The sequence below is a fragment of the Phyllostomus hastatus genome, unplaced genomic scaffold, assembly GCF_019186645.2.
Source record: "Phyllostomus hastatus isolate PE091 unplaced genomic scaffold, TTU_PhHast_1.1 phas_contig_196, whole genome shotgun sequence".
NCBI classification, from domain to species: Eukaryota; Metazoa; Chordata; class Mammalia; order Chiroptera; family Phyllostomidae; genus Phyllostomus; species Phyllostomus hastatus.
In genome coordinates, this window is record NW_025333709.1 from 39,787,602 (window position 1) to 39,802,876 (window position 15,275).

At 33.0% G+C, this 15,275-nt stretch overlaps 1 protein-coding gene across 11 annotated transcripts in view; it reads right to left on the bottom strand.

The window, feature by feature from the left end:
• Positions 1 to 15,275, bottom strand: part of EPHA5 (EPH receptor A5) — a 313,122-nt gene that overhangs the window by 40,711 nt on the left and 257,136 nt on the right. For all 11 annotated transcript variants that reach the window (XM_045834335.1, XM_045834334.1, XM_045834338.1 and 8 more), the window contains 3 exons: positions 8,209 to 8,276; positions 6,330 to 6,455; positions 5,409 to 5,594 (listed from right to left, as the gene is read on the bottom strand). In XM_045834335.1, the coding sequence (XP_045690291.1) occupies positions 5,409 to 5,594; positions 6,330 to 6,455; positions 8,209 to 8,276 (380 nt within the window). The remainder of the gene's footprint in view (positions 1 to 5,408; positions 5,595 to 6,329; positions 6,456 to 8,208; positions 8,277 to 15,275) is intronic.

Consider the following 15,275-nt stretch of genomic DNA (forward strand, 5'->3'; position numbering starts at 1 on the left):
AAGTAATGCTACAAAATAATAATAATATTTATTTAAATACAAATAAATATTGTAAACATTACTAAATTATAATACAATAATAAACTGTTTTGTGCACTCACATCAGTAAGTCTACTTTTTCCCACCTCTGTATGTATTTTGTTCCATTTGTTAGCTTGTTTGGTGATGAAGCATGAGAGGAAAGCAATGATTTAGTAAAATCTACGTGAGGACAAGAGGTGTACAATGAACTAACATGGAAAAGTACCAAAATGGAAAGAGTAGTTTGAATACTAATGAAATAGCCCTGGGAAATATATAACAAGAGTCTGGAAAACAGAAGTGACTTTATGAGAATGAAATACTACATTTGCAATATAAATACAAATTTATATGTCAGAATTGACTGACAATTTAAATAAATAATTGTTATTGAATGTGCCATCTCCCCAGACTTAAAAAAAATAGAGATTCCTCTAATGTTCCTCTAATGTTTGTTTAACACAGAAGGAATCTGAACGAGGGCCCACAGTTCTGGTGCACAAGGCAGTGACACAGGAAAGAGGAGGGTTCACAATGGCACCATCCACAGGAGTGCTACTTCAGGCTCCATACCTCAGCTTCAATCAGAAAAATCACACGATTTAGTTGTGCTTAGGTCTCATTACCCATGTGCTGCAGGTTGAGAATAATTGCTGAACAAATTAGCATCAAATAAGAAAGCATGAAATTAAGGACACAAATAAAGTGGGTTGCAACATGGTAAATTAAAAACAGGTTGAAGTCTTCCTAAGTTGAACATTCATTAAGAGGAAATACAATTTCAATTCACACAGAACAAAAATTAAAGACAAAGAAATGTTTACAATATTTACATTTTGCTTTACCTATATGTACAACCTCATGGCATCAACATCACATAGGAGATTGGGCATCTAAAAATTGTATTTCCACCCTGGCTGGTGTGGCTCAGTGGATTGAGTGCTGGCCTGTGAACAAAAGGGTTGCTGGCTCAATTCCTAGTCAGAGCACATGCCTGGGTTGCAGGCCAGGTCCCCAGCTAGGGGCATGCAAAAGACAACCACACATTGATGTTTCTCTCCCTCTCTTTCTCCCTCCCTTTCCCTTTGTTTGGAAATAAATAAATAAATATAGTCTTTAAAAAATAAAATAAATAAAATTGTATTTCCAACCACAGTACCATTTTGTAGACTAACGTTCTCAGAATTTCAATATCACTTGTTGATATTGATACTTGCTTCTATAAATAAATGTTTCATGTGAATATAAATTATGTGATACTTTTGGTTGTTTTTTGTCTGACAAATTTAGTTCTTTTAGTTTATATGAGTCATGTTCTATTTGCATAAGTTCAGTAATAAATAAGCGGTTTATAAAAGTAAGTGAGTATTAGTTCTAATAAATTGTGGGTGTTTTCCACTAGTATCTGATGCATTCACTTAAAAAGGAGGGAGATAAATACTTATTCACTACTATAATTGCCTGCAATTTTACACACACACACATAGTTGGATGTGTATAGGGATCTCAACTTGAACTTCTCCACATCTGAACTGCTAATTACTAACTACATTAAAGTTAAAAGTGTTTAAATAAGGTGGCTATGGATTGGCTTAGATTTAGGTGTAATAGATTTACAAATTTTTTTGTGACATGATTTGTGATCTAAGGGAACTGATTTTTTTTTTAAGCCAAAGAAGAAAAAATAAATGGAACATCTAAATAAGAGTTTGGGGAAAAATGAAGCAACATTATAGACAAATACAAAAATTATTTCATCAACAAAGTGTTCAAAAGAAGAAAATATTACTTCAGAGTGAAATGATGATGGATATTTCATGGAAGTGATGAAATTTAATATGGTTTTGAAGTAATTTAAATAGTAATGAATGAGTGTCAGTTTTATATGAAGAGGCAATGGAGATAGTGTAACAGGGTGCAGCCAGGGGTCCCCCCTAAAGAAGAATTTGTAATGGGGTCCAGAACTCAGGATGTCCAGGAAATATTAAAAATATGGGATGTCCTCATCCCCACCCCCCGCATGTCTGAACTGGGGGGTGGGACACATGCAGCAGGGCCATTGAGAGTTGTTTTGCATAGCAACAGTTTTGCAGCTAACCACAGGCATGGTCATTTAACATATCTATAACTCTTCATGGATGTGTTAAATAGCTGTGGCCATGCTTTGAGCCAGGGAGATGGGATGACTTCAACCCATGATTCAACTGGGAGGCAACTCCCCCTGGTTACAGGGACTGTGTGAGAGCTTGAAGATGATTGGCTCTGTGACATGGGGCCACACCTGCCTGGACTTACTATGGCAGTCTGGAAAAGCTGGAGAAATGCTGGCAGGAGTAGCCGATTGTGAGAGGAGTCGGAAATAGGGCTACAGAGTAAGACTGGTGCTGGGATTTAAACCCAGGCATGGCAGCCATGAAAAGTTTGGAACCATGTGACTTTGGGGCACACTTTGCCAAGCAGCTTAGGAAGCCAGAAAGCCAGAAAGCAAGATGTTGCAGTGTTGCAGAGCTCTTTCTTAGCAGTTTGGAAGAATATAGGAGAGATGCTGTGGGGAGGAAAGGGGTGAAAGGACTCATGCTGGTGGGCCAGGAGAAGGTGCCATAGGTTTGGATTAAGAACTGGAGATTCTGGCAACACAGCTGATGGTGCTGGAAACCAAGGAAAGCCTGCCAGCTGAGCACAGATTACTGGGAAGAAGTGGGGGCTACCTGAGCCACAGACTTCTGTTTCTTTTCCTGAGATATGGTACCCCAGACTGGGCAAAGGGGGAAGGGAAGGACAGTGTGGGTTTGTGGGTGTTTTAAGGGACTTTGGGATTTTAATGAAGATATTAAGCCATTACTCTTAAGTCTGTATATCTTTTGAATAAATAATTCCTTTCCTTTTCATGAATCTCTGGCTTTGAGAACTATAATTCCCTGGCAGCAGGCAAGGTGAACCTAGTACAGGGGAACCCCAGGAGAGAGGGTGTCCATTCGTTAATAGTATATCTCTCCCCAGGGTCTGTTCAGTAACAATAGGACAAAATATAAGGTACATTAAAATGGATTAAGAATGAAATGGATGTGGAGGAGTTTTATAGCATAATAAGAAAGATAAATGGAAAAGTAATATGTATATAATTATTAATTACCTACTTTGTACCATACCCATATTATATTCTATCTGTGTTCATGTCATCCTTGCAACACGTCATGAGGTATTCTTATTCCATATCAATGATGAAGAAACTAAAGTTGCTGAATGATTAACTAACTTGTACAGTCACATAGTAGTTTATGGTAGAGCCAAAATAAAATCAGATGGCTAGATCCATAGTCCATGTTCTTGACCATTACACAATATTGCTTTCATGATAATAGTAATAATCTGGAATGGTTCTAAATATTACATTAACTTGTTTCAAGATGGCAGATTTGCTCAAAAGGAGCTTTGCATTTGCCCAGGGTAATAGGAAGTGATGGTCAGAAATTATTTCAATGAAGTTACATTTAACAGTCATATTAAAGATGAAATAAAGACATGAAACTTTTCAAATGTTTGCATGCTATTGTTACCATGACTATCATTAAGAACTATGGGTTATATTATTATCAATAGATAAGACCGTTCCTTCATAGGAAATGATACTAAGCCATTGTTATGATTCTTGTTCCTATCTTATCTTCCCCCATATGCCCTCACTGCTGTCCTTTCAAGGTCCTTCCCTTGGTAGGAGATAGATTATCAGACAGACTAACATCAATTCAAATTGCGGTGACCATTTTCATGCCCTAATTTTATTTCAAATATCCCTGTCTATTCATTTACACTGTACAAATTTATAAAATAATTTTTTATCTTATTCCTTTTAAAATATATGTTCTTCTTGCCCCCATCTGCCTCTCTCTTGTCCCTGCCTCCCACCTTTCTTTAGCAATTTGTCTGTTCCCCTAAGACCCCAGGATGTTCTTCTTGTACCAATCATATTCTCTCTGGGTTTCTGTTGAGGGGGTGATAAAGTATGGATGGGTACTCAACTAGGTGAAGAAACCTCTAAGTTTCAAAGAAATTCACATGTCTTACAGGTTATTTTATTCCTATGCTTCATTCTGCTATGGACATTCTTATTGTATGTGGGTATTTCCTTGAGACAGAGAAAAACACACTCACAGCAATACAGATTCATTCAAAAGTCCAACCAATAACCAACGTGATATTTTTTCCTCTGTTTTTTTCCCCTCAAACTTGTGAGAAAGCTATTGCACTCTCATCTGTGACCTACTATAAATGAATTATGATTTGGGAATTAACTTTTTATATACTAAATACACATAATGTTTTGCCTCTTCAGTCCTTATTTACTGTGAAAAAGTGTTGTCTTGTTCTTTTCCCCATTTTTTAAAAGCTATAAATAGAGTAAATGGATAGCTAATTAATTAAAAATACTTGGTTAAGAACGTTCATTGAATACACATTACTACTGTGCATATTTGACACATATGACTTAAAATGTTAATGGGAGCTGAAAGTTCAACAAATGCTTTATAGCAAGTCTAAAGAATGTACCTTGCCAAGGTTTTTAGATGGTTAGTAAGTGACATGCAGGTCATGAAAGAAAAAGAAAGGAATCAGAATAAATAGAAATGGCAAAGTAAAAAAATAGGTTAAAAGAACATAAAGGCTGTAGGTATATGCCCCATAAATATTTTATTGGATGACTGAAGACTTATTTCAAATCCTTATATTGAGAAGTTCACCACAAAACTACATTTACAGTACACTAGTACAAATTTAAAAGAAATGTGAAATTCTAGATATTTCTGAATAAAAATTTGATTTGCTTTGACAAATAATTACTCTCAAGGAAGTTTCACAGCCTGCTGAGACTGTTGCTGTCTCTAGAACTATAAAAATACTGCAATGAAAAAATATGGATAAAGGAGACACCTGGCTGTAAAAACTACTTAAAAGATTCTAAAAAAGGCTGGGCACCTATGGTTATAGTAATGCTATTAAATGTTAAACTTCAATGCCTTAATTAGAACTTTGAAGTTAATATTTCAGTAGAATAAAAAGTGAAAGGGACAGGAGAAAAATAATTTGGTACCTTTACTGCTTCTTTAATCTAGATACATTTTCTCCAGTGCTTAATTAATAGGAAACGAATTACTATATGTTTTGAAAAAACACATAGAAATCAGGTTCTTTTTAAGATCAGTTTTGACTAAAATACCCCAGTACAGGGCAATTCATATTTATAGGAGATAAATTATTAATACCATTATCATTGTTCCACCCTGAAATTCATAATAACCTTAACCTAAAATTATGAACATTAATATTAGGCTATTTTACACACCCATGATACATATACACACTCATACATTATATGCCATTGTACTTACTTTTGGTCACTACACCTTCTAAATGAATGATGTTAGGATGATCAAACTGCCCCATGATGCTTGCTTCACCCAGGAAATCTCTACGCTGTTTTTCAGTGTAGCCTACTTTAAGGGTTTTGATCGCCACAGGTAATTCTCTTTTTCCTGGAAGTTTCAAACGTCCACTACACACTTCACCAAATTCACCTTGTGACAAAGATGGAAAAAAAATACATAAAATTATTTGAAATCCTTACTCTAATAATAATATAAAGCACTCTTAAAGAATTTCAAGGTTTAGATGAAACAGAGTTAAAAGGGGAGTTCAAACTTTGTATCAATGTTAATAGAAATAAATGGTGCCCTGGGAAAAATCATCTACAGGTGATCATAAAACACTTTGGGGTTATTAGCTTCATCTGTCTCACCTACAAAACCCTTAATGGAAATGTTTCAAGGAAAGCAAATGCAACTGACTTAAATGATTTCTTTCTTCCTCCTTTTTCTATTTTAGCAGTGACATTAATGAGAAGAGAAAGGGAGAAAAGGTTGTAACAGGACAAAAAGGAAACAATTGAAGGTAAGAAATGATTCATAAAAACTGTATGCTTGAATTATGTAAATATTTTGGGCATTATAAATTATATATGTGTATATATATATGTATTGTAATCCACAGTAGATAGAAAAACACCATGTTTGAATATATATATATTTATATTTATATTTACTGGTTTATTTTTTATTTCATAAAGTAGACATTTACTGGTTGAAGTGTGAGCTACACAGAATATAACATTAAAATAGGATCAATTATATACCACTTTGCAAGTAAGTCAGTTAGAAAAAATTAGAAACTTTCTATATTATATAAGGACATTGACATATTGCATTCTATTATTAAACACAAGTTGAAAGTCCCAGTTAAACACATTGAGGTACCTGCTCCAATAACTCGTTCAATGGTAATGCATGAAGCTTCTATCTCCTTGGCAAATTCATGAACAGCTTGATTGGGATCCTCATAGGTGTGTGGATCAATGTATGTTCTTACTCCCGGCAGTTTAACTATAAAAATAAATGAGGATTAAAATAGATGTACCTGTGATGAATGAGTGAAGCTGTAAACATTATTATGCTAAGTAAAATAAGCCAGTCGGTGAGAGACAAATACTATATGATCATTTATATGTGGAATATAGTGAGCAAAATAAACTGACAAACAAAATAGAAGCAGAGGCATAGATACATGGAACAGACAGGAAATGGTCAGAGGGAAGAGGCCAGAGGGATGGGATGAAAGAGTGTGAAAGGATTTGCCAAAGAACATATGTTCATAACCCAAGACACAAGCGACGATGTGGTGATGGCCAGAGGGAAGGGGGAGCAACGAATGGGGGTGGTAGGCAAAAGAGGAGAATTGGGGACATTTGCCAGAGTAAAATAATAAAAACAAGGAAAAAATACTAAATAAAATTGTTTTCAAAGTCCGGAGTACAAGAAAAAGATATTATGTACATGCAACTGTGGCTTAAATCCCTAATTCTTATAAGTGGCTAAATTGTAAAGACAGACTGTCTCCTTAAATTATGAGGCTTATTTGTTCAGCTATATGACTTTTATCATTTTAGAAATCTGGATGGTTGGCACGTACAAAAAATGTATATATACCAACATATATGAGTAAACACATTTTTCAATACTAATGTCCACAGAGTCAGTCTCTAAAGCAAATTAAGACAGTTTTGTTCACTAAACTAGACAATGAAATGTTAGTGGTTTATGTGTCAGTTTGTTAGTGTGTTTTGCCTAAATTATCATAAAAAATAATTAATTTTGGGATTCATGGACATGGACAACAATGTGGTGATTGCTGAGGGAAAAGGGATATAAGGGGACTAAATGGTAATAGAAAAATGCAATAAAGATTAAATTAAAATAATTTAAAATAACTTTTTATGTGCTTTGTTTTAATAAAACTTACAAAGAAGTAAAATAAATTGAAAGAGAGATCTATTTCTCACTCCACTTGTGCTACTGAATGGACCCTTCTGTTTTATAAGCCTCCATTTCTTCACATGTAAAGCTATCAATTTGACCCTCACAGTGTTTTTGAGAATAAATAACATTAAATAAAATAATGTTATAAAAATGGACTTAATGCTTTATAACATGACTCATGGCTTTAATGATTTTAACTGTTGTGATCCTGGCAGACTGACAAAAATAAAAGAAACTCTTTATGTCATTTACTTGACAAAACAACTCATGCTATAATATTAATGACAAATAAACATTAAAATATCATTAATAAGAAACCATTTACTAATTTTAAGGCTCATTATTAAAAATTGGTTTTCTGTATTTGTTAGAAGTTTAGAATTTTCAAGTTATTTGAACCAAGGTTGCTGCTATAGATAGGATCTGCTCAGAAAAATTCCTGCTATCATGCTAGAAAAAGCAGAAAAAATACTGTGAAATTTCATTATTGTGATCTGGTGGTGTTATTTAAAAATAGATTTCTACTGAAAGTGTTGCTAGCAATTAGAATTGGCATGGGGATTTGATTTCAAAAATAATTGCCTTATATTAAGCAAACAATTTTATTTTAATGATCACAATGAAGGTATGAAGTAAATTATTGAATAAACCATCTTTTTGTTGCCTAGGGTAACCCACAATGTCCCAAGCTCATATGTTTTCTAGGAATATAACAAAACACATTTTTAATACATTTTGGTAGAAATCTTGTCTGAAATGAAACCAAAACAACAATGTTTCCCCCAATTTGTGTTCTTTTGAGTTTTTACAATTTGCTTACTGTGCCCATTATGGAAATGCATCTTTTCCTCTTCTGGGTCTTGCTTTGCTTTGCTGTAACCACACCGCCTGGAACAGAGTAAGCGACAGTTAGTCCCATCTCCAAATGGTGAATTACATCAAGCCCAGAAGCATGAAATGCAATTGAAATGACTGCAACCCTAACTTATTTTTATACTGTATTATGAAATAACAGCAACACTCCTTTGAGCAGCATTGTTCTCACCAAGATCCTTCACTCTTTCACATGTTGCACTGAGAAGTTCGAATGCATTTGAACCCATTTTTTAAACTTCTCTTCAGCATACCCCTTACAACAGACAATTTTTTATGTTCTACTTTCTCTTTTGCATTTTTTTTTTTTTTTGGCAGCTTAGAAGCCACTGACCCTTTCCAGGATGAACTGCCCAAAATGATTTTGATCCGTTAGTCTCCCACTTTCAGCCCCTTACTCTGCGTCTTTTGTTTGCTCTTGTTTTGGAGTCCTTAGTTACCTGCACTGGCTCTTTTCCACTCACATGCACTGAAATCACTGTCAAATTGACCACAACCTGCACTCCCTCTAAGCTGCACTCTCCAAATCTTAGTCTCTCCTGTTTTTCTCAACTACTCCCTAATTTGCAAGTCGTTTTAACCTGTTTTTATTGCTTCAAAAAGCTGTCTTTCAAAGGTTCACTAATGACATAGTCATATCTAAATCCAATTATTTTTCTTAGCTTTTAATCATTCATGATCGACTGGAAATCCCTGACTACTTTTTGATCATTTTTGCTCCTTTCTTCATTATGTCCATAGATCCTCTGCATGAACTTCTATGATTCTCTTCCCTCAATCCATCCATTTCCATCAATTTAATTAATTTCATCTAATACATCTGGTTGACTTCTTTTGAAATTTATACTCATTTCTTATAGATTTATTTTATAGGGTTATTCACTGGCATTCAAACTCAAAGATTTGAAACAGAAGTCAATATACTTCTCTTTACTTTCCATCTTGATCTGTCACCTTTTCCTGTTATAAACACTGTGATGGCCTTGGTCCCTTAATATCAAAGCCCTATTCTCTTTTGCCTCACAACAAATTAATTGCCAAATCCCAAGTGCTATATAACATAAATGTCTTATGATCCATCTTTTCCTTCTCATTAACTCTATGTCTTCTTCAATTAAGGTCTTATTATTTTTCAGGTGGGTTACTGTTATCGTGTCTCTGAACTGATGCCACTGCTTTCTATAACTGCTTTACCAAACTGCACCAGACATGGCTGCTGCCAGATTACTGTAAATAAAGTAATTTTATATTGTGTTAGCTGTCTTCTTCAAAGTCTTCAATAAAATAATAAAGATTCCTAAATGTAGCTCTAATGCACATTTCTTTCATCATTTCCAACTGTTATCTTCAAGTATGCTAAATGGGACCTCAAGATATTTCTCCATGCTTTCATATATTTGAAAATACCTAGCATCTTCTTTCTAACAATTTTATTTTGTCGACATCCACTTTAATTTTGGCAAGTATGTTTTTTTTTTCCTGATACCTCAATTTAAGACAATCTTTGACCTTCTGAACCCTCTAACTTTTTGTACCCCTGTAATGGTATGATTTCCATTTTATAATGCAACATTGTCATTTAAATATGCTTTTGAATGTCTTAATACTTGTCAGTTCTTAAATGACAGTAACTAGCATTCATCTGTAAATTTCTTTTTTTTTAAAGATTTTTATTTATTTATTTATTTTTAGAGAGGGAAGGGACGGAGATAGAGAGAGAGAGAAACATCAATGTGCGGTTGCTGGGGGTTATAGCCTGCAACCCAGACATGTACCCTGGCTGGGAATCGAACCTGGGACACTTTGGTTCCCAGCCCGCGCTCAATCCACTGAGCTACGCCAGCCAGGCATCTGTAAATTTCTGTAGTAGTATACTGCCTGACTCAGAGTTGACATTAAATGTATTTTTCACATTGATGAATGAACAAATGAATGAGTAAATGCTATTTTGATTGTCTCTATACAATGACAAGTGTTTGGAGAAGAAATACACTGATGAATACTAAAATGACATGGTACACCATAATTAACCACAAACATGAAAATAGCTGACTGAAATAAAAATATTTAAATTATTTTTAGTAAAGCTCAAAGGGAGTGAATTTACTGTTCATAAGCCATCATAGCTAAATTTAGTTTATTAAATACAAAATTTTCATTTATTTCTGTATAAAGAAATACAGCCAAAATGATAGATTGACAAAATATTTTCATTACAAAATTGGTTGAAAACTTCTATGTGATCCAAATAACATATCTTGTTGACATGCACTAATAAAGATTGGTCCTTAGTTGCATATTCTAAGTTGTTTTAAAGTATGTGTATATTTTGGTATGGAAATAAAACATTTTTCTATATCATTTCTTAGTGAATAATTATATACATATTATACAAGATAGATAATGCAACCACCCTTGTTCCACTTTTGAAAAGACATTTATTTTCATTTTATCATCATAAATTAGAACTGGCAATTTATTAGTAAAGTACAGCTAGTAAAATTTGAGTAAACTCGAAATAATATAAGCCATATACTTAGCATATATAGTGTTCTTCAATGAGGAACAATACACAATTGGGATCTGATGGCTTTTCAAGTTTTATTCCTAACACTTAGGTACATTTGTAATGCACAAGACCTTAAGATGTCCTGAAACACCTCACCACAGAGCAATGGAAAGAAAGCAACAAATAAAGTTATACTGAAATTACATTTGTTCTATCAAGTTGATATTTAAGTTATTCTGACACATTGGTCATTAAAAAAGTATATATATATAATATCAAAAAGTATGCATATATATTATTTCAATCTTTATGTATGTGCCCCTACAGTAAAGTTATTGATACCTTTATTTTTACCAATGTTCTAAATAGTTGTTTGAAATCATTCTTAGATTTGTGTTATTAAGTAATATTGACAAAAACAAAAAAACTTGCTAAAGGGAAATCCAAAGAGTCCTAAAAAGTATGTATGTTCCTGCAGTTTACATTAGAAAACAAATATCCAATGATTTTTTTGTTCTATTTTTTAAAATGTCATTGGGATTTTGATGGAGATTGTGTTAAATCTCTGTATTGCTTTGGGTAATGTATACATTTTAAATGTGTTGATTCTTCCAATCCATGAACAGGAAATATCTTTCCATTTCATTGTGTCTTTTTCAATATCACTAGTGCTAAGTAATTTTTAGTATAGAGGTCCTTCACATCTTTTGTTAAATTTATTCCTAAGTATTTTATTATTTTTGTTACAATTGAAAAATATTTTTTCCCTCTTTCCCTGGAGTTAATGGAACACTACTCAGCCCTAAGAAAAGATGAAATACTGCCAAATGCAAAAGCATGATGGATCTTGAGACTATCATGCTGAGCAAGAGTTAAGAACCATATGGCTTGACTCATATGTGAGACATAAAACTGAAACCAATGATGAACAGGTAAACAAAAAAAACAACCACCCAAAAACTCATAGACATGGTCAATAGTATGGTGGTTACAAGGAGGAAGTGGTGGACATAGTGAAAGATAAAGAGGACCAAATATATGGTGACGGAAGAAGGTTTTAGGAGGATGGGCACTCAATGTGATATACATGTAATGGGTCATAGAATTGTACACTTGAAACCTAGATGATCTCATTAACCAATGTTACCCCAGTAAATTTAGTTAAGAAAAAGAGAGGAAAATTGATGTCAATTTTAAGTTAAAAAAATACTAAGTTTTCAAACATGTTTCTTCAAATAGTCCTTATCAAGTAAGCCTTATACACAGTTAAATTTATGCCAATTCCTCATATGAAAATGGAAATAAAACTTTGGATCTCATCTAAAACATGACTTTGGAGTACCTCGGTAAGGAGTAGTTAACATTTTAATACCTAGGGTGAGATTCAGGAAGGCTACAGTGTTATTTTTGACTATGGGCATAAGTGGAGCAGTATAACATACAGAGTTGCATGCCATATTCACATATAAAATTAAGTTCCGGAATCCCCCCTCCCCGAAAGCATCATTAAAACAAGCTTCCACAATATCAACAAGTGAAAGTGCCACTGGCAGAGACGGGCATTCAAGCAGTGGTTCAGCCTCGCTAATGAAGCTTTGCAGGAGCCTGTTCATTCAGTGTGACCTTCTGTACCTGATCCAGATGCATAATTTTAACCCATCAGGCAGAGTCAATAAACATGTCATTCCATGCATAAATTATACCTCCTACCTTCCAGAACCATTTGTTTTCCTGAATGGAAAGGAAATCGTTTCTTCATTTTGTTTTATATCAGTTTGAATGAGCTTTGATATCATTGTACTAAAAATATCTGTAGTGTTTGTAATCAGAGAAATCATCTTCTAGTCCTTTATACTCATTTTCTTCTAAAAAACAGTGTTGTTTATTTTTAATACTTAAGATGAACATGAGAAATCATATAAAATGTAGGCATAATTCAAATTCATTAATATTTACTAAGAAGTCCTGGAGAGAGGCTTAAGATATAAACATAGCAATGACATTATAGGTAATGTAGAAATCTATTTTTTCTCACATCTATCATAAGAATTTGAGTAACACATCCTTGGTGATATTAATGCTGATCTTAAAATCCAGGTCCCAATTGTAACATTCTAAATTTCAGTATGTGTAATTCCCATTATACATGAGATGGTAAACAATAATGTTTATGTAGAGATGAATATTGTAATGAGTAATTTAGTTCTTGGACATAAATTAAGGATTTGATAATAAATTTGAGGTAGAGATGCCAAGCCCTCCAGAGTACAAAGTGATGCACAGAATCAGTAATTTACTAAATGGCAGCCTCACAACCGGGGGAGGGATGAGGAAATGAATCAGCCAGAGGAGACTGTAGATCCTTGAGCGACTATAGCTTCCACAGAATCAGATTGTTCCATTGCTTTGGTTTACAGAAATGAAAACTGGATACAAGCTTTTTTATCTTAATTCCAAATAAGGTTGGGAAGGGTGAAATGGTGGGAGAAGGAGTGGTTATGCTTTTGATTTCTTTAAAATAATGAAAACAAGTAGCCGCTAGATAAAAAAATATTCACTCATGTAGAATGTTCCTCTGTTTTCCAGAATGATTAAGAAGTGCTTTCCTTATACTTTAAGACAAACAAGCAAACTCACATGGTGACAAATTGCAGTAAAAATTATAGTAGATATATTTTCCTTATAGAAAATGAAAGGCCCTTGTAATTTTAGTTATTTCAAAAAACACATTTCTCCATGTATGGACTCTGCCTTGTTTTAACATAATAATGATCTCAACCACTGCACAGTGCTAGATTTAAGCATTTTATTGTTGTAATCTTGAAAAGAATAAGTTATAACATTCTGGGAAATAGGTTAACTTTTTCATTTCAGGATTCTCTTCAATTGAAAAAAGATAGGTTTAATAAAAACTCAGCTAAGCCTCATAAAACAAAGAAGCATATGGACATTAGTTTATTAATGCATCTAATAAATACTGGAAGTAGATTGTTTTATTTTACAGGACCACATTCTTTAATAGGAATGTGAGTGAGAATGCAGTAAAATGGGACCTCTGATATTTAGGCTGCCTTACAAGTAGGACCATAAGACGCTCCTTCATATAGTCCTCATTTGTATACGCAAGCACTGGGATTCTGAGTTCCTTACATATGAAACTTACACAAAAAAACACAAATGATCTGCTATTGTTTACTGAAAATTCTCAAACAGACTTATCAAGGGAAAAACATACTCTTCTTGAATATGAGATTGCAATGATAATTATAACACAAAAGGAAGACATAGATTACTATGTCCCCGTCTCACATTCTGTCAAGGATTCTAATTATTCAATGGTGAAGGGTAATGCAGGCAGTTAACTTATTTTATTCCTTGAATATCATTTTTATTTGTATTGTCTAAAAGACAAAGAAAACATCACTTCAGAAATAACACCTTCTAAAACAGTGCAGCATATATGAATTTGTCAATTGTTTATTAATAAACTATTTAAATTTTTTGGAATTAGAAATAATAGGAAGATGAATAATTTCAAATACTTCAATAACTCAAAGATGAATTATAGACTTTTCAATAGTGAGTTATATTTTAATTGACTTAGAAATTTAATATAAATACACAATCATAAATTATTATATGTGTGCATTCTCTTCCAGTTTTCAATAAATTTTGCCCTAATGCTAGAGTAGCACTATTTTTTACTAATTTTTAAACTATTTCATGATGTGAACATTGGATATCTAAATCACAGTAGTCTAGGGTTCCCTAGAAAAATAATTTTAGAGTAGCTTACATAGCAAGCCTTCAACAGGAATTTAATATATTCTATATACAGTAGATAAATCTCACATCTGCTTGTTATAAGCAGTTTAAATAAGGTCTAGAATTATTAGAAACATATGACTTCATTCTGTATATCTTTTACCTAACTCTATAAAATAAAATAGTGCTTCTACATAACTCTCCAACGGAAATTGTATGATGAATGAAATAAGTTGTGTAAAAATAAAAATTTGCTTACTACAAATTTTAAGAAACTTTCAGTTGATACAGAGGAAGAAATATGGTTCATTGAAAAATTAGGATAATGGTTATTGTTTTGGGATACTTTCTTTCAGAAAACTTTTAAAATTTTAATATCTTCATTAGAGATAGATTTCATCTGTTGTGTCTCTGAATTATTTTTTTTAATTCTGAAAATATAAGGTGACTTTCTAAAATCACTAGGTGAATTAACAAATTAAGAATATAATATCTTTACTTTCAAAATATTGAACACATTTTCCTTGTCTTTCAAATCCCTCAGAAGCAGTAATATGAAAACACTGTAAAACATAAACACTTATAAAGAAAGAAACTTGTCTGACATATGTTTGATTTTTTAAAAATGCAAGAAAAACTACTTTGGTATATTCAGATTGACTTATAATAAATATTATTCTATAAATATAATATTAGTTTCTGTAATTATAAACACAAATATATATCAAGGGACAAATTAT